The 20,496-nt window shown below is 33.4% G+C and overlaps 1 protein-coding gene across 1 annotated transcript; it reads left to right on the forward strand.

Moving 5' to 3' along the window:
- The first annotated feature begins 570 nt into the window (after nt 1-570).
- LOC111695101 (endothelin-converting enzyme homolog) lies at nt 571-18,885 on the forward strand. The gene is made up of 18 exons (XM_023464292.1): nt 571-938; nt 1,056-1,188; nt 1,241-1,437; nt 1,993-2,151; nt 2,645-2,829; nt 2,999-3,112; nt 3,889-3,977; nt 4,937-5,043; nt 6,695-6,871; nt 6,942-7,026; nt 8,257-8,312; nt 8,726-8,855; nt 9,297-9,413; nt 13,364-13,492; nt 15,489-15,691; nt 17,411-17,628; nt 17,866-17,933; nt 18,645-18,885. Exons 1-18 carry the CDS (start codon nt 781-783, stop codon nt 18,819-18,821), a joined length of 2,502 nt encoding a protein of 833 aa, XP_023320060.1. The 5' UTR covers nt 571-780; the 3' UTR covers nt 18,822-18,885.
- The last annotated feature ends 1,611 nt before the right edge of the window (nt 18,886-20,496 follow it).

Genomic DNA, 20,496 nt, shown 5'->3' on the forward strand with positions numbered 1-20,496 from the left:
TTTTAAAATTTAATTCTTAATAATCTTGATCTTTTAACATTTTACTCCCCCCCCGGGAGAGCTTTATACTTAATTTGACATATAGTGGAAGTAAGCAACCGCATTAAAAAACTCGATTTTTGGGTAAAATTTATCTATGTTACTTTGATAAAGTTGATTGAGTTATTTGAGTAAGATTATCTGCGCGAAGCGCCAAAAAAATTTGAACATTTTTCCTAATAATTAATGGTTATCATGGACATGGAGAATGGAGATCAAGTTACTAAACGGGGATATTTGTGTCCCCAAGATTCTAGGGGGGGGGGGGTAATTACCCCCAGGATTCTAAGGGGGGGGGGGGAACTACCCCCCGGATTGTAGGGGGGGGTAAATAACCCCAATAACCCCCCTTATTTACGCCACTGTTCTTGAAGTTCACGAATAGTAATGTTTCACGGATCACCATGAACAGCTGTTATACATAGTTTCTAGTTTTATCTAATAACGAAGACTAAATAAATATTTAAATCAAAATACAGGTTTTCACGTAATGGTATTTTACAAACGTCTCAATATTTATGAAAAGAGTCCGATTTTTTGTAAATTTTCTTTAAATACAATGTACATATATTTTTCGATAAAAACAGTTAAAACCTTACAAATCCTTACAAATTACGTATGTAACTTAGAGTTCCATCGATTTTTTCTCAGATTTTTAGAAAAGAATGATTAGTTTCCAGATGTTCTCCTCCTGTACCTGGATACACAGGTGGAGAACAGGAATTAGTTCTCATCAGACCGATGACAAGATATCGTTATGCTCCTCTCTCAGGTTCCTCTGGTAAAGACCAGACCCAGAGTAACCCAAACTATTGTATCATCTTCATCTCATCCTTCTCAATCTTCGTTCTTTCTGTCCTAGTGGCTACAGCAGCACTTAAACTTTATGACAGACATAGGGATGTTAACACTTCCTTTCTTCCTTCCTTCCTTCCTTCCTTCCTTCCTTCCTTCCTTCCTTCCTTCCATCTTTTATTCCTTTTTATGAAATGTTAACAAAGCTTGAATTAACCTAGAACTATAAAGATTAAGGGTTTCGAACCTGTTCCTCCAACAGGAACAGAGAACGCTTCATTCACAGATATTGTTCCAGTATCCTCTTCCACACTAGATTCAAATACAAAGATAGTAAATCCAACCGGAGAAAAGGTAACAAACTAGTTTTTAAATATCTAACCCGGAGTCTAAACTTGTTCTCCAGGTATTCTGGAGTAAGGATAGATGCACGACCAAACATTGTCTTCGGGTTCTAAGTTCCATGAACCTGGAGATAGATCCGTGCCAGGATTTCTATAAGTTCTCCTGTGGAAACTGGAGAAACATTCATCCCAGACCTACTGGGACGGAACACTGGACGAACTTTGTTCGGTTGGATAGGAGAAATGTTCAAACCATTAGGATCGGACAGATTTTTAAGTGTAGGACTAGGAGTTTGATTAGAACTTGAACACAGATGTTCAATTCTTAACTTAATCACCGGCATATATACACAAGAATAAAATTACCGGAAATGCACATTATGATCTTTTCTTCAGAGTTCAATTAATTAATAGGAACCAAAATTGTCAAAATAATTATAACTTTTTTTGCCATTTTTAAAGACACATTTGGACAATTTTTGTAATGAAATAGATACCATACTTTCTTTAAGGCATCTCCCATGTTTTTGCTTTGTGAGATTCAATGAACCCGAAATAGGGTTGTATAAAGGAATGGAGTCATTGCCACAAACTCTGATTTACTAATCCCTATATTTTTTCAACCTAATACCGTAGACTTTAGATATTTTTAACTATGAATTCTGTTTTATCAAATATTCTAAGTTTGAAATATAAATGGTTTACACCAACAGGTTGGAAAGAATAAAGGATTGAGAAAATTTGAGTTTTTGCCAAGGCTTAATTCCTATAAGAAAACCAAGGTTTCCTAGTATAATCTCTCCCAATCCCCCAGGAAAGGACTGGAGAAGAGAGGTAAGGTTAAACACACCTCTAAGATCGTGAAGAAAACTCGTCTCTTCTATAATCAGTGTCTGGGTCGGGATAAAATAACAATATCCGAGTCTAAGAAGGAACTGGACGCGATATTCTCATCAATCAAATTTAAACTCAGGAACGTTCTTTTCTTTGTGAAGGACAATTTTGGTTTCTGAAAAGGTTGATGAATAGGACTGATAAATTGATATTTTATAAATCTACAGATTTACACTTTTCATTGTCTTCACCCAACTAAACCGAATTTGTTTAATTATGTGAGGTTTGCCATTGCATTTGAGTATTTTACATTATACATTTGTGTAGATTTTGATTTAAGAAATCTGAAAACTAAAAGAGAATTTAAAGAAAATAGGGTTCTGCAAAATTGCCTGACCCAATTCTTGAAACCTGATTTCCGATACTGGGTTTCATTAGGATGCTTTGTCTTAAGTTTCGGACTCAGAGCCCAGAGGGAGTAGGCAAATATCATGCAATAAACAGATTTTTGTATTTAAAATGACAGCAAAAATTGGGGAAATCTGCAAAGCTGTTGTTTTGTGGATTTTATTATTTTAAAAGAACACCAAAATGTCAATAGTTTATAAATCCTAAAAGTAACGTTTACAAAGTGATGAGAACCCCGGGACGGATTTAGCGGAGCTTCTCGGAGATCTTTTTACAAGGTTCGGAGTTCAACCCTTCTTCTCCCTGAGTATATCCATCAGTGATACAAATTCAAGTTTACATATTCTCAAGATGGACGAACCAAACCTAATCTTCAGCTCCAGGAACTATTATTCTAAAGACGAGAGAAGTGAGTTAAGGTTTAATAAGAAATATTAAGAAGAAGAAATCCCAAATTGTTTACACAAAAAAATGTACTGTAATCTGCGTGTTTTTTTGCATTTTATGTGGAAGGAATATAAACTGAAATTTTTTGAGGGTTTCTTGTTTTAACTTTGTATCAGGTATTCTGCTTACAGATAGAACCCGACCTCTGCTGACCAACTATATCAAGGATATATTTCATCTGGTTGAGGACGGATCTCCGGAGGAAGCTGTTCCTGAACTCTTGTATCACAATCTCACACATCTAGGTTAGTTAGATACTTTTGATTGAAACTATACGCAATAGGTTGGATAGGTTTAATCAGAGATAAGAGAAAACAACAACTTTTAAAATCTGAAGAAAATTAAACAAATTGAATTGGTGAAAGTACGACGAGTAACGATATAGCAAAGTCGTACCAATTGTTCCGTAAAAATGAGTTTCTTACTTTTGCTGGAATTAGATTGTGTTGTCTGAGAGGTCAACAAATCAAATATTTGTTCCATGAAGACATAATTATTACATATAATATAATTATCACAAATTACGATAAATCCTCATGAGAGAAAAGAATCTGTTGTGCCAGGTTTTCATCATTTTCCTTGTAAACAGCTTAGTATAATTTAACCTTCTAGGTTTATTAACATATATTTTCAGCTACCATGTTGATGTTTCTAGGGGCTTATACAGGAAGATAAAAAAGGTTAAGCCCCCATCACCCCTCCACTTTCCCAGAGCAGAGCAGAGCACATTTTTAAATTAGTATGAGATGAGATTGTAACTGTTTTAACTGTAATACTACGTTTATTGAGTTTACAAAAAATGCCGCGTGGATCAAAGACGATATAAAAGTCGTCACGTAATTACCATGTTTTGGGACATCCCTGCACTGCATGGAAAATACAACGAGAACATCAAGAAGAAGACATGCATATGTTTCAACAATGGATGCGAGTTACGAAAAAAGTTTATAAGTTTTTGTAGCTTGACCAGAAGGTTCGATTGAAAAAACGTTGATAATCCCTTTAAGTTGTTTTATTTCAGAGTTTAAACTCGGTTCAGACGAAACTAAACCAGAAAACCACAGAATCTTGGAACATTCGTCGAACATTTTAACAATCCAGGAACTCCAGGTAGAATTTTGGAACATTTGTCCATACTTCTAATAATCCAGGAATTAAAGGTAGAATCTTGGAACATTTGTCCATACTATTAACAATCCAGGAACTCAAGATAGAATCTCTGGACAATTGTCCATACTTTAACAATCCAGGAACTACAGGTAGAATCTTGGAACATTTGTCCATACTTCAAACAATTCAGGAACTCCAGGTAGAATTTTGGAACATTCGTCCATACATTTCACAATCCAGGAACTCCAGGTAGAATCTTGGAACATTTGTCCATACTTCTAACAATCCAGGAATTACAGGTAGAATCTTGGAACATTTGTCCATACTTCTAACAATTCAGGAACTTCAGGTAGAATCTTGGAACATTTGTCCATACTTCTAACAATTCAGGAACTTCAGGTAGAATTTTTGAACATTTGTCCATACTTCTAACAATCCTGGAACTCCAAGTAGAATCTTGGAACATTTTTCCATACTTTTAACAAGTAAGAAACTCCAAGTAGAATCTTGGAACAATTGCCCATACTTTTATTAATCCAGGAACTACAAGTAAAATCTTAGAACATTCTCACAAGCTTTTGAATATACAAGAACTATACTGAACACTTGCCTCAAACTTTCACTTTTTAATCCATAGATAAATAAATTAATCCTTATATACTTGCAATCTGATGTCGTAGATATTTGATATAAATAAAATTCTGATAGATCTGATCTTATAGAAAAAGTTTTAAATACCTAAGCTTATACACCATCAGGTTGCAAAGTAATAGGGATTAAAACATTAGAGCTTGAAGCAAGTATTCAGGTCTATTTTAGGAAAAAGGAAAGGCAAGATAGGCATAGAGAATAGAATATATTCTATTCTCTATGAAGATAGGCCTTCTTATGAAGTGTAGGCTACAATAGAGCTGATTCCTATCCAGCAATAATCTCTCATAATACTAGTTTTTCTCCAGGATAAATACAACCTGCTGGATTGGGGGAAACTGTTGAATAACACTATCCGGAGTAAAGATGATGAAACCTTGTCTATGGAGACAAAAATAAATATTATCTCGGAAAGGTAAACTGAAGTTTATATAGTTTTTAATGATGTTCGGTAGTTTATGAATAACTTTAAGTTCGAGAAATAACATGCGTGGCGAAAGATAATCGATGACTATAGGTTGTAATATCTGAATGATTTGTTTGATATTAATTTGATTTTTTTACGGTCTAAGTCGTATGTTCCAACTTCCTTAATTTGTATGGGCGCTACGCTCTCCGGTATGAGACGTCTTTATCAATTTTCTCCTTATAGACGCAACAGATAGAAGTAAGATTAGTAGCGATCAAAAGCGCTTTTTTATCGCATTAAGCCTATACCCCCTTTCATTTTTCGCGAACACTCCCTTTAAGGAAGCTATTTCGGGTCCACTCTATATACATTTTAAACATACTTGTGTAATGATAATTTTATTTACCGGAACTCTAGTGTATACATAATTTCAAGTGACTTTTAATTGTTAGAGTGGTAGGGCCGATTCACAACGGTACTCTTTAAACCTTTGTCTGATTAAGTATCCTACCTGCTCAATTGTGGTTTCTCTAAAAAATTAACTTGTTTATTTTTACTGTGCAGTGGTGCAGGAGATTGGTTGAACTGTACACTTTTTAAGATCAGTGTTAGTCAGAGAGAGGTTTAAAGGGAACCGTTGTGAATCGGATGTGTCGCTCTTTAGGATGTGTTACTTGAATTTACGTATTCAGTTCTTTTAATGTCTCAATCCGCTGTAACAACATTTTATTCTTTCTTACTTTCCCCCACACATTAAATATGTTTTGTTCCTGAGGAATGAACTTTTAAACTGTTAATCCCTTCTTATGCGAGCTTTTTACATGTCCGATTGATTAATTCGATCAATTCAGAATCAAAAAAACTGTTGTCAGTCAATCATGCGCTATTTCATTCAAAAGTTTCAACCTTTGTTTATCTATGTATATAAAGTTGTAGTTGTAATCTCTGTTTTTCTGTCTGTTTGTTTACCAATCATAACTCAGGAACCCCTGAACGGATTTGCCTCAAATTTTAAATTGGGGAACTCGGTAGAGCCACGGGAAAGTTCTTAGCTTGATTTTGAGATTCTAAGTTGAGTGGTTCGACTTTAAAAGCGAAATTTTAGTTTCCCGATAAAATCGTTCAAGTGCGGGTAAACTTTTAGTAACCTGGGCACGGGCAGCGCTGGGTTCCCAATCTAGTATATATATATATATAAAGTTGTAAGCTCTATTTGTTTGTCTGATCATAACTCAGGAACTTTTAGACTGATTTGCCTCAATTTTTTATAAGGGAACTCGAAAGAACCACGGGAATGTTTTTATCCTGATTTTGAGATTCTAAATTGAGTGAATCGACTTTTTTGAAAATATTTGGTTTCCCGGTAAAATCGACCAAGTGCGGGTAAACGTCAGGATTAACTATCCCTATCGATCCCGATTAACTTAATCCCGATCGATTAATTAATCTGGAGATCAATAACAAGAAGAGAACAAGCATTATTTAATCTGGAGATTAAGAAAAAGAGGAGATCAAGCATGATCTCGATATCCACCATTCTAAAGTTTTCAGCTCTGGGCAGTTGGTATATAATTCTGGTCCTAGTCTATTGTATCCACATCATACAACATAACCTAGGAACATAATCTTAATTAAACGAACACAAAGAGTAATTTAGGTTTATGGAGAGGGTTTCAGGCAAGATATCCAGTCTTCTGCAGAGCAAAGAAGGACGAGAGTTAATATCCTTGTTCTGTTTCTGGAAAGTTTATGAATCTTTGATAGAAAATCTCTCTCATCAGTTCAGATCTATTCAACAAACATTTAAGGACGAAGTTAAAGGTTACAAGAAAAGGTAAAGATTCTTTTTTTTATTTGATTAATTTTTTTTAACTGTGTTCGTCTTAATCTCTTTATTTCTGCAGAGCCCGGAAGTCTATAAGTTGGATAACATGTATCCGAGAAACTGAAAGTATGTTTAAATACGTTCTATCAAATATATATCTCAAGGTATAGTTTTATCTACAAACAAGTTTAGATAAAGTTTTTATATTACATATATTACATACATTACATATATTACATATTACATAATTATTTTCTTTAACGATACATTTTAATCATTATCTTGGCTCAGTTACTATTCACATAATGGAATTGAGTCTTTGTCACAAACTCTGATTTTCTATTCACTATATCGTTGAAACCAAATGTTGTAGACCTTAGATATTTCAATCTATGAATTCTGTTAGATCAAATAATCTGAGTTTGATTTTGTTCCAAAGACTCAATTCCTTTACAATTCTTAAGAATACACATTTGTTATAATTACACTTTCTATAATTATATTTCCTATAAGGTTACAACTCCTATATGGTTACAATTCATAGAAGGTTAGATTAGTACACAAATTTAATTGACGTTTAGAATTGGAATTTAGAATTTACGCCAACAATTATATAAGCAATAAAGGAATTAAGTCTTTGGAACAAAATCAAATATTTAAACCACAATATCTTTAGAACTTGATGTTATAAACCTTTGATATTTCAAACTCAGATTATTTGATCTAACAGAATTCATAGTTTGAAATATCTAAGGTATGCAACATTTGGTTCCAAAGATATAGTTATCAGAAAATCAGAGTTTGTGGCAAAGACTCAATTCCTTTGTTCCTGTCTTCAATTCTAGCCACGGCACTCGGCCCATATCTCTGGCTGCAGCACTCTGTCTCCTAATTTGACCTACAGGGTGTCCCACGAAACATGACATTTGGTAATAGTTTTGAATGTCTTCTTCCATATACTGTATTAGATATTAAAGACTTTTTGCAGTTAATTTAGTTTTAAAAACTTACCTCATATATATTTTACTTGGAAACCAATTTTACTATAATATGGATGCCATAAAACATTTATTATTATTCTCTTTGGTAACAAACAACTTGACATATGGAAGAAGACATTTAAAACTATTTGCCAACTGTCATGTTTCATGGGACACCCTGTAGCATGCAACGCTTGGCCCTGAAATTGTCTTAGCCAAACCTTACCCTAAATAAGGTGAGACAGACGGCACTTGGACTGAAATTATATAAAAAGTGTAATTGTCGATTTAATGGTATAAAATAGTGTAACTTTAAAGGAAATGTAATTATTGTCAGTTTAATTATAGCAAGTGCATTTATAGAAAATGTATGTACATGTCCTTTACTACTTCTTGTAACATGTAAATGTACAGGAGACCAATGGGTTTAATTCTTCTGTAGTGGAAGAAGCAACTAAAATACTTCACAGGTTCATATTAGTCAAAATCATCTCATAAAGGAATTATGCCTTTTCCACAAATTCAAATTGTCTAATTTATTTGTCTATAAAACCTGATAGTGTAAACCTTTCATATTTCAAACTTGGATTTTTTTATTTAACTGAAATATCTAAGGTCCACGACATCGGGTTGCATAGATGTAGGGATTGGAGGGCAAACACTCAATTCCTTTACCGTGATTAAAATGATAATCTATATTCCTCAATTTTCCACAAAACTGGTTAATTTTCATTTTGCTATTTAAATTAAGTTTATTTTTACCCCATTAGCTCCTCACCCGAACCCACTCTAACTACCAAATAAATGATTATAAAAGGAGAAATGTTCACTGCAAAAAAATTAGTTTCTTACTGACGTAAAGTTAGTTCAATCCCTTCCATAGAGTTGGAACCAGTGTAGAGAAGAACCTGGAGAAGAATACCTGGATGGATCTTGAAACTAAAACTGCAGCTGTAAACAAATCCAAGAAGATCCATGGTTTGGTCGGATTCTCATCCATTGTTGGAAAACTGGTGAGATTAAATTCAAAATTAAAGAATCATAAACTTGGCTAGATATTCCCCCACTCTCTCTAACATAGATGGTCCCCCCAGGGAAAATAGGATTAATCTTGAAATAAATTAAATAAAAGCAAAACGACAAAGTACAAGAAGTGTCCATTAAAAGAACTGTCAAAAGCAGTTTAACACCAATGATGTAACAAAAACTCTTTAAAAGAAAATCTTTTCCTTTTTTACATGTTTTTTTTTACATTACATTATATGTGATGTAGAAAGAAAAGGGAAAGAAGTCGGCATTTTTGCTGTGCCTCATGTTAACTAGACTATTTGAAGTGGTAACTAAAAGTCGACTTTCTACTCCAGTTTTTTTTTGTTATCACAGTAGATAAAAGAGATAAAACAAATATTGATTAAAAAAATCTTGAAATGATTTTTTCCCGGTTGATATTTCAGAAATCTTTGGAGAGAACGTATGGAAAGATTGAGATAGGTTCAAGTTATCTTGAAACTAAACTACTCTACATGAGACACAATCAAGCGCCAGACAAACTCTGGGACAAATTACACAAGGAAACCCATACCAAACCAAACCAAGCTATATAAAACCATACCAAACCAAACCAAGCTATAGAAAACCATATTAAACTAAACCAAACCAAAGTAAACCATACCAAACCAAACCAAGCTATAGAAAACCACACTAAACTAAACCAAACCAAAGTAATACATACCAAACAATAGTAATATATACTAACCAAAGTAAACAATATACCAATCAATGGGCCTGGATGAGTGATGAATTCTATACATTTCTTTTATTGTCGCTGGACTCCACAAGTCAATTGTTAAGAGAACCCACACACAATAAATCAAGGGTCAATTGAAATTACCTTTTCACTCTACAGTCTCTTTAAACATACCAAACTAATTTTGACAATTTAGAAAAGAAGTTAATGGGGTTATCATCAATCTCTATATTTTGACTTTGTTAGGTTTTTCATGGAAACTGGTTTCGGTTTATGTATCTATACAATAAATATAAAAGAATTGAAGGGTGTACATTAAAAAAAGTTCCCACCTACCTTTTCTTCTCTAATTTCATGTAAACCTACGAATATTAAGCTAAAAACTTTCTAAATTATATAGACATCTTGATCTTGAATCAAAAAGTGGCTTCAAAAGTCCCATGGGTGTCTTTGTTTAGAAGTTTCCATTTGCCAGCATGCTAAAAGTATCAAAAACGTTTTTAAAGTTGAATACACATTGCCAGGTTGTAAAATCATAATCATAAGAATCACTATATTCAACAAAAGAAGAATAATGAAGTAATAGCGTTATTTGTCAAAGCATTTGGTAGGGAGTGGAAGGAAGCTTATTTATTTCTTGGCTGCCCTTATTATACTATTTTATTAATTCATCCTGAAATTCATTTTGTCCCAGCTATCCGGGATAAAATTTACTTGAACCGAGATGAAATATTCTCAGCTGGTATATAATATTTATTACTTCCCTGCTGCTAATATTATATCCGCTAGTAATTTCAATCACATAATAAAAACTACAGCAAACTTTATTACAATCAGGTTATAAAGGTACTAAATATAGATAAAGTAATGTTATTTTTCAAAGATTAATGGTTCCATTAAAAGAGTAAACCATGACAACATTGTCATTTTTAGCTATCTTGTAAGATCCTCCTGTGCTCAAAAAGGCAGATTCTCGCTGAACCGAAGATCCTTCCCTAGCTGATGGTTAATGTTCAAGAGATGTCTCTAGTTCAGTATCAGCAGGATTCTCTGTAGTTTCAGAAGTTACAATCTCGACATTTATAGAGTTCTCAACTGTTGATGCAGCTGGGTTACTTAAAAGAGAAGCCATATTCATCACTGCACGTTTACTAGTTGATATATATTCTTGAGGCATATTAGAAACTGATTTATTGTTAAGCTGAGGCTCTATCATCTGCAGAAGCAGTAGCTGATGACCTTCTAAATGAATGGAAAGTATAATCTGCAAGGTTTGGTTAACAACCTCATGTGAAACCTCAGCTCTCTTATTTTTTCCAAGAGGCTGGTTCACAAAAGTTGATCCTCTTACTGGTCAGAATTGACATTTTTGGCTATTTTGCAAAAAAATTTAATCAATTAGCAGAAGTTAAAAACCATAATTCTTGGGTAAAAATTGTTCACTGTTTATTTGATGTCAAAACTTTCCTGTCCAAAAAACACGACAAAAATCAAAAAAGAGAAACATCATTAAAAAGAAGAAGTGATGAATGGAAATAAGAACCTAAATGTAGAGTTTAGAAGTTTGATAGAGACTATGTAATATATGCTGTCCATCTAGCTGGCAGCTGCAATTTGCAATGCCGAGTCGCAGATGCCCCAAAATAACTACTGAATCATTGTTAAATCCGATGTTTTTGCCTGAACTAGTTTCATAGTTACAAATATTAGGTATATATTAATTCGCAAGTTGTTATTGTCAATATTGAGAGTTCTAGAATTCAAAATGTGAGTGCGAACCTTTTTTCATGTACGTACACCATTTAGGAGTTTCTAAACTTTTCAGAACTATAATTGTCTATTCTTTAAACAATGCACAATACATGATATACTTTATTGAACCATGGTTAGTAATATTTAAATTGACAGGAGGCCTGAAATTAGTGTATTTAACACATAACATTATTAAGATAATGATTCTACAAACAGGGGCGTAGTGGAGGTTAAGCTTTGGGGGGGGGTGAACTTATTTTTTGTGTGCACCCCCTAAAAAACTGTATTAATAATAAAAATTAATTAAGTTAAAAATCTATATTAACCTAGCTGACTATTAGTTATCACCAATTATTACCAATCATACCATTATAGAATCTAGTAGTTAAAAGAAGAGCAAAAAAACTTTTTAAAAACATTTTTTTTTCTATCGAGTATTGAGATCATATCAATTATGATATGTCTAAATTATGACTAGATTACACTCCGGAGACAGTATTATTTAAAGCTTTTTATCGATGTCCCAAAACATTGTTGATAAAAATGTTCTCAAATTTCCCTATTTAAATAAATTTTTGGTAAATAGTTATGGAAACATGTAGCTGTTTTCAATCATTAAAAACGGGTTAAAAATAGCATTCCATTCAAATGCTACGGCTTTAGAGTCAACAAAAAATAATTAAAAGCTTTAATATACTGCCTCCAATACTGCCTCCAAATTTAGAATTCGAGGATTATTTTGAACAAATTGTTTCAAGATTTCTTCATTAGAAACCTGGTCCAGGATGTCGGAGTGCATATGCATCCTTGACAGGTTGCATAGCCTCCCGCTCCCCATGGTTGACCTCAGCAGGCGGAGTGTGCAGAATGACCGGTCGGCCCGTTGGAAACCCCGCGAAAAAAAAATTAAAATTAAGATTAAGATTAAAGAAAGAATTTGAGAAATTATCATAAAATGGACAAATTGTGACATTGTTAATTGATAAGAAAAGAATATATATAAGTAAGTTTAATTTATTAGGGCCTGCCTCTAGGAGGGGGCCTAGGGGGAGCATGTCTAGGGGTACATAGGATTTTGGCCCCCCCCCACTACCCCCGTGTCTACAAATGAGCACTTTTTCTTTAAATATATTTAATTTATATCTTAGAAATTCTCCTTTTTCAATGAAATTTAAATAAGTGTTTGAAATAATGAAAATTATTTAGAATATATTAATTTTAATTAATTTTAAGTATTCTATATATGAGAACTTCATGTATAATTTGACATATTATATATGGGCATATGTGAACCCCCATGCATAAAAGGAAACCCTGTATTCCAGGGGACCAGGACACCATTTATACTGTATAATTCTATATGTAAATACTATATTCTAAATATATTGTTCACTTATTCCACTAGGATACCAGGTATACTATAGGACACATGCACCATGTATTCTGGGACTCTGTAAACTAGGACACCATGTATACTAGGACACCCTTGTATTCAAGGACCCTATGTATACTAGGACACCCTTGTATTCAAGGACCCTATGTATACTAGGACACCCTTGTATTCAAGGACTCTATGTATACTAGGACATCATGTAAACTAGGGCACCATTAATACTAGGACACCCTTGTATTCTAGGACATCATGTATACTAGGACACCATGTATACTAGGACACCAGGACACCATGTATACTAGGACTCCATGTATACTAGGAAACCATGTACACGAGGACACCATGTATACGAGGACACCATGTGTACTAGGACATCAAGTATACTAGGATACCATGTAAATTAGGACACCATGTATACTAGGAAACCATGTATACTAGGACACCAAGTATACAAGGACACCATGTATACTAGGACACCAAGTATACTAGGACACTAAGTATACAAGGACATCATGTATATTAGGACACATAGTATACGATACATGATACATGATAATTTACTTTGTATGCTACATGCATAGATATTGATATTCACGTATACGATGTAAGGTTGAGTATGATGAATCTAGAACGTATCTCCGCATTTCTGGATTTCCTCTCCGCAGAAGATAAACGCTTTCTACGCTGCAGTTCTAAACCAGATTATAATACCATTCGGTATCCTTCAAGAACCTTTCTTCTCTTCTCATAGACCAGAGGTATGCTGAGAATTTTTGGTTTTGGAACTATGGCTAAACCTAGGGATTCATCGGCTTAACTCGATATCCAGCGGACAAACTTTAAAGACTAGACTTTCTTGGCGCTTCGCGCCCGTCTTCTACCAACAGTTTAAGCGTTTAAATGTTGCTTTCCAAGAGGTAATTTTTTCTCAAAATTTTGCGAACTTTTCTGAAACATTGATAAATTTCTAAATTTTTAAAGAATCGCCAATTTTTTCCAGCCAAAGCTTGTCACATTTAACCGTCCTTGGGGTCGTGTTAGTAGCTAATCGGTTCAGCTGTTTTGACGTTTATTGTATGCTGACTAACAAGCCAAAATTATATTTACTATTCCACGGTTTAAATATATTGCACTACGCTTTTAGGGCGCTTCGCGCCCATCTTCTATTTAAATTGTGAACAAAATTTTGCGGATTTTAAAAAAAATCGCAGATTTTCAAGAATATAAATTTTTTTTACAAAATTGAAAACCTTTCAAACACATTTTTTTATTTTTATCATTCATAAACCTTCACTGTGGCGTGATGTCCCACAAAAAATTTGGGCCCGATCGGTTCAGCCGTTTTGACGTTTTTTGGATACAAACAAACAGACAAGCTAAATTTATATATAGATAACAGATCACATTCTAAAATTTTCATTATCATATTTATTATTTTATCAATGTCATTTATATTGTAATTATAAAAAGTTTTCCATTATTAGTGTTTCAATAAAATAATTCGACAGATAAAAATGAAGAAAAAACAATTACTCCCAAAATTGGTGTTTTTAACAGATTTTAATTTTTTATCCTTTTTTGATCATCTTTAATATCCCCTAAAAGTATATATATAGTGTATAAAACTGTGTGTATGTCTGCTGAGATATATTAAATTCCTGGCATACTACTTCAACCATCGTTCCCCCCCCCCCGCACCAAAATGTAACCATATACAAGAAGAAAAAAACGGTTTCATGACAGTTGTAACTTGAGCACGAAACTTTATTCATTTTTTATATTTCATCATTTCAAAGGAATTGAGTCTTTGTCACAAACTCGGATTTTTAAATCCCAATTTCTTTAAAACCAAATGTCGTAGACCGTAGATATTTCAAAGTATGAATTCTGGTGGATTAAACAATGTAAGTTTGAAATATGAAAGGTTTGCATCAACTGGTTGTTGAGATTTAGGTATTACAGAATTGGGATTTGTGGCAAAAACTCAATTCCTTTATCATGCGCAACAAAAACGAAAAAAAATACTAAAATAATATCTAAGACAAAACTGCTCAATTACAAGACAAAAGAAATGAAAGGAGCTAAGTGCATAAAGCTGAGAGGTTTAAACATGTTTATTTGTTGTTACATTATTTGTCCTGCACACTTTTTCTCTTGCACAGTATTTTTCTTTTAAGTTATTTGTCCTCAACATGATTTTGCCTATTACAAATATTTTTGTGATAAAATTTGTCTTTAGGGGAATGAAAAAACGTAACTTTTCCAACAGTGCCTAAAGACATCACTTTCTAAAGACATCAGTGCCTAAAGACATCAGTGCCTAAAGACATCAGTGCCCAAAGAAATCAAAACACAAAACTTTCGCAATATTAGATGGATGTACATAATATTTAGTACAATAGTACTTGGTAATACTATCTGATCTAATCTAACGTGTTCCCTTTCTAAACTTTACAACTCTAAAATTAAATTTCCAATCAACTGGAGGTATTGTGTTAACCAGGATTAGAGAAACTCTTTTATTGTTTGGTTGTTTGACAAAATTGCGGGATTTTTCTAAAAAATGTTGAGAGTTTACGATTGCTGAAATGTTTATTCGGACAATGGTGTGTATGAACAATTAGGAAAGACACTAATACAAATGACTGTGTATTGAAAACTCCTAATTAGTAATCATAATTGCAATGAAAACATCTGATGGATGGTTGGGTAGCAAAAGTTCTTTTTTTTAAATATTGTATTTATAATTCTAAGGAGCTGAACTATGGTGGGATAGGGTTCAGTTTTGGTCACGAGCTCTCCCACGGGTTCGATGATAACGGGCGGAAGTATGACGGGGAAGGGAACCTGAAGGACTGGTGGAATGAGAAGTCTCTGGCCGGGTTCAAGGAGAAGACCCTCTGCCTGGAGAATCAGTTCGCTAACTATTCCCTCTACAACAACAAGATCAACCCTAGGTAAGTTTTGTCAGGGGGTGGAAACTGTCCCCTGCTGTAATGCGTGTTTGTTTGTTTAAAAGAGTGAGTGTCTGTGCTAGTGAACACAGCTCATAAAAATCTTGCCAGCATACATTTGTTGCAGAAACTTGATGGGTCGACTATACACTGTGAAGTCTTTAGACTGGTCGGTACAGTGAACAACTACTACAACTAAACTATAAGTAAATCCTTGTACCTGTTAGTATCACACAACAGTTGAAGCTATGTGAGCTGTATACTGTAGATTTTTAGGGCAAATTTTATTCCAGGTATTTGTGTTTTTAAGTCTAGGAAGATTACCAGTGTCAAGCTGTCTACTACATATGAGTGACTTGTGCACATGCGCTGCTGTAAGTCACGAGGACGAGGATTCCGAGATGGCTCGGACGAGAAATTGTTGTGGCTGGCTATCCTCCCCTCGCTCAGGGGCATAACAGAAACCAGAATAAATCATCCAGGGGCAACTCATGAGTAGAACGAGACCATTTGGTCGCGAAACAATTGGAAAATCTAAATAATGATTTGTTGTCATGTATGTCCATCGTGGTTTTTTTAATCTTAACATTTCAGGATTTAAAAAAAGAAATAAAAATTATGCAAGCATAATTTTAGTAATTTTTTGTTTCTTTGTTTTTCTCTAACATAAGGTTATTTTTATATATATTTCACACACAAAATACTCTACGTACAATGATTTTCTAATTTCAAAGAAAAATTCAAAATAACTTGTATCTCCGAGCTTTTGATATTTTTTCTTGTAGGATCATGCTTACATCCTTGTATAAGTTTCTGTATTACAATTGCAATTTTATAAAATTCTTTAAAGTTTCGTTTTAATTTTTAGTAATTCAGGAAAGTAAAGATAACACACAGAGAACAAAAAAATTCTAGAACAATGATTATACGGTTTTGTAAATTTTTAACAAATTTGTATAGTTTTATATAATTTATCAACAATTTGAAAATAACTCAATGCTTTTGATATTTATTTTCTTGAATCAAGTTTATGATAAATGTATACGATTTTTTAGGACAGGGTCAACTTTAAAGTGTCGCCACGCCTTGGGCTTTGATTTTACTGCTTTAACTCACTTATGCTTTAGAAGTTGCCCTTTACATGTACATTTCAGCAGTATAAAGCACTTGGTTTTTAAGAAGTAATTGGCAAAATTCTTGTCGATTTTTGCTTCAGAGCTTGGAATCTTTAAATCACAGTGTGTATATGATGATAATATTTTCAGGAACCACTGGGAAGGAACTATAGATGATGATGTTTGTTAAAAAATAAAAAATAAGATGTTAAAAAAAGATGATAATGTTTTTAGGACACTAGGACGGAATTATAGATGATAATGTTTTTAAGAACCCACTGGGAGGAACAAAATGGGAGGGAACTATAAATATTAATGTTTTCAGGATCTCAATGGGAGAGTACTTTAAATGATTATGTTTTAAGGAACACATTAAGAGGGAACTGTAGATGATAATATTTTTTAGGACCACAATGGGAGGGAACTAAAGATTATAATGTTTTCAGGAACGTCAATGGGAGGGAACTATAGATGATAATGTTTTCAGGAACAAAATGGGAGGAAACTATAGATGAAGGTTTTCAGGAACACATTATGAGGGAACTACAGACATAATGTTTTCAAGAACCCACTGGGAGGGAACCATAAAGGATAATGTTCTTTTAAGGAACACGCTGGGAGAGATAATTGCTGATAATGGTGGCATAAAAGCAGCTTGGGATGCTTTTATCCAATATACTGAGGAAAAGGCTCAAAAACGAAGGAAAAGAGAAGATGACAATGAGGATTGGGATGAGGATGAAAATAAGGACCAGGACGAGGAAGAAGAGGATGATGAGGATGAAAACAAGTTTGAAGATGAAGATTATGAAGAGGAGTCTGAGGGTAACTTTATGAAACTAAAAATGGTTTATGTAATTGTAACCTGGCATGTGTTTCTTGGTCCGAATTCTTATATAAAAAAATGAAAAGAAAATATTCTTTAAATTAAATCATTCTTTCATTTCAAACATTTAACTGTAAGAAATCCAAATTGTTTTAAAAATCACTGAAAGTTGTTTGTAAAGTATTATGTTTTTATTTGCTAAATTTATGAAATTGATCATGTTTTTATTTTAACAGATTTGGAGATTATCAGGCAAGAATTAGGATTCACTCCGGAGCAACTTTTCTTTATCGGCTTCTCACAGGTAGAGCTGAAGAGCCTAAGAGAGGACACATTTAAAGGGACTGAAGGCGTAATTTGAAGTGGCTCTTTATTTATAGAGAACAATTCACAACGGTACTTTAACAGCTTTGTCTGATTAAGTATGAAATCGTGCAGTGTCATTACCAAACTGACTTGCGCTATTCTGCTTCAGAAGCAATGGAGAAATTAACAAAATCAAACACTTTTTAAGATAAAAAACACCTTTCACATTGTTGATCACATAATGGTATAATTGTGAATCCGACATGTCCCTGTTGAAATGGAGAGTCACTTGAAATTAGAAGGTCAGTCTGAATTTAATGGTAACAATTTCCCATTGTTAAAATTCAACAAATAAACTGTTCTGAAAGGAATTGATTGTTTGCCACAAATACAAATTTTTTAAACCATATATCTTTGAAATTTGAAGGTGTATCAAGCTTAGACTAATTGATCAAACAGATACATAGTTTGAAATATCTAAGGTCTATGACAATGAGTTGCAAAATTATAGGGATTAGAAAATTCAGAGTTTGTGGCAAAATCCTCAATTCCTTTTTAATCTATGCCAATAAGAAGTCGGTTTAATTTGTTCATTAACTTTTGATAAATCTGACCAGCTGAACACAAAGTTTCCGTCACAGATTAAGAACTAAACAGCTGAGCTCGTTCTTAAATAAATGTTTCCAGTTCAGGGTTGGTTTATTTCCAGGTTTGGTGTAATGACAATAGTCGAGAATACGAGATATCCAAGATGGAGTCGGATCCTCATCCGCCGAGTGAACTTAGAGTCAGAGCAGCAATCTCAAACTCAGCAGCTTTTGGATCAGCTTTCAGTTGTCCTCTCGGTTCTCCAATGAACCCGGAGAATAAATGTGATATTTGGTGAACTCGGTGGATCATTCATATTTTGTGTAAAATAAAATAAAAAGTATTCTGGTTTTTAAAACATATATATATAAATAGATTTTCAATTTTGTTGAGAAAGAAAAACTGATATCTTCGTTTTTAGAAAAACAAAAAGCAATTGAGTCTTGGCCACAAACTCAAATTTTCTAATCCTTATATTTTTGCCACCCCATGGCGTAGATCTTTAATATTTAAAACGTAAATTATTTGATCTAACAGAGTTCACAATTTGAAATATCTAAGGTCTACGACATTATGTTGCAAAGATATAGGGATTAGAAAATCAAGGAAATTGTGGCAAAATCTCAAATTCTTATATAGCATAAATATGTGAAGTACACCTGCAGTATGGAAACAGTACAACAAAATGGCCGTTTTACACTTTTTTCCAGTAAATTCCTCTCTACATATCCTATTCTCTATGTCACATACTCAAATTTTCTAATCCTTATATTTTTGCCACCCCATGGCGTAGCAAAGTGATCAAATACTAAAGTGGGCCAAACTCATAGTTGGATGACGACATTTTATGTCCCAATTATTTAAAAATAATATATATATATATATCCAGTAGAAAAGGTTCACCAAGGAGCTCAAAGTTCTCGACAACAAGAAGTAGTTGGAGATATTTAACTATAAATTGGTCTGTACGGAGTTCACAGTACAACAAAAACTGGACTCCCTTTGTTTACAAACACAGACTTAGAATTTGTATTTAACTTAAATATAGAATAACCTAAATTAAGATTTCAGAAGTGAATTTTACTGCACAATAAATAATTTCAGACAGCGTAATAATGCCTGCATGCATAATCTGTAAAACAGGGAATGCACAATTTGTGATACCGCAAAATTAAGATCTTCGAAATATATCTATTGGTCTTCACTTTTACATGGGTCTTTACTCTTTAGTTTTTTTTCTAGTCTTTACTTTCCAAAAGAAATCTTTAAATGCAATTATTTCCAAACCAAATAAAACCTTATGGCCCAACCTGTCGTCGTTGCCTTAGTCTGCTCCACTTTAGTATTTATTCACTTTGATGGCGTAGACCTTTGATATTTAAAACGTATAGTATTTGATCCAACAGAGTTCACAATTTGAAATCTCTAAGGTCTACGTCATTATGTTGCAAAGATATAGGGATTAGAAAATCAAGGAAATTGTGGCAAAATCTCAAATTCTTTATCCACAAAATGTTCACTGCATCTTTTTTCTATATATTGAAGGGGCTGTTTACGTAATTATAATTGTGACCCACTATTTGTTAGAGCGACATGGTACCCTTTAATCCTCTATCCGAGTAACGATGATGAAGATATCATCGTGTTTCTATCTTAATAGTTATAAATTCTCACAATTTCCCTTATTGTCTCTGCAGCAAAAAAAAATCGTGAGTGAGAGAAACTATTGAATAAAACCATTTTTCAACTGGAAACTAGGGATATCTCATTCATCTTTGATCAAATTGTTAGCCGGACATGCCATTATGTAAATGGAGGGTCACTTGAANATTATAATGATTAAAATCAAAGAGGGGAGGGGGGTATTTGATATGATAATTTCATTTAATGATTTGATAAGGGTTAATATGTTTAAATGGAAGTAGAGAAATTTTAAAATAATTTCTTGAAGAAGTTCCGAAGAATTATTAAAG

The sequence above is a fragment of the Eurytemora carolleeae genome, unplaced genomic scaffold (genome assembly GCF_000591075.1).
Source record: "Eurytemora carolleeae unplaced genomic scaffold, Eaff_2.0 scaffold198, whole genome shotgun sequence".
In the NCBI taxonomy this organism is placed as follows: Eukaryota; Metazoa; Arthropoda; class Copepoda; order Calanoida; family Temoridae; genus Eurytemora; species Eurytemora carolleeae.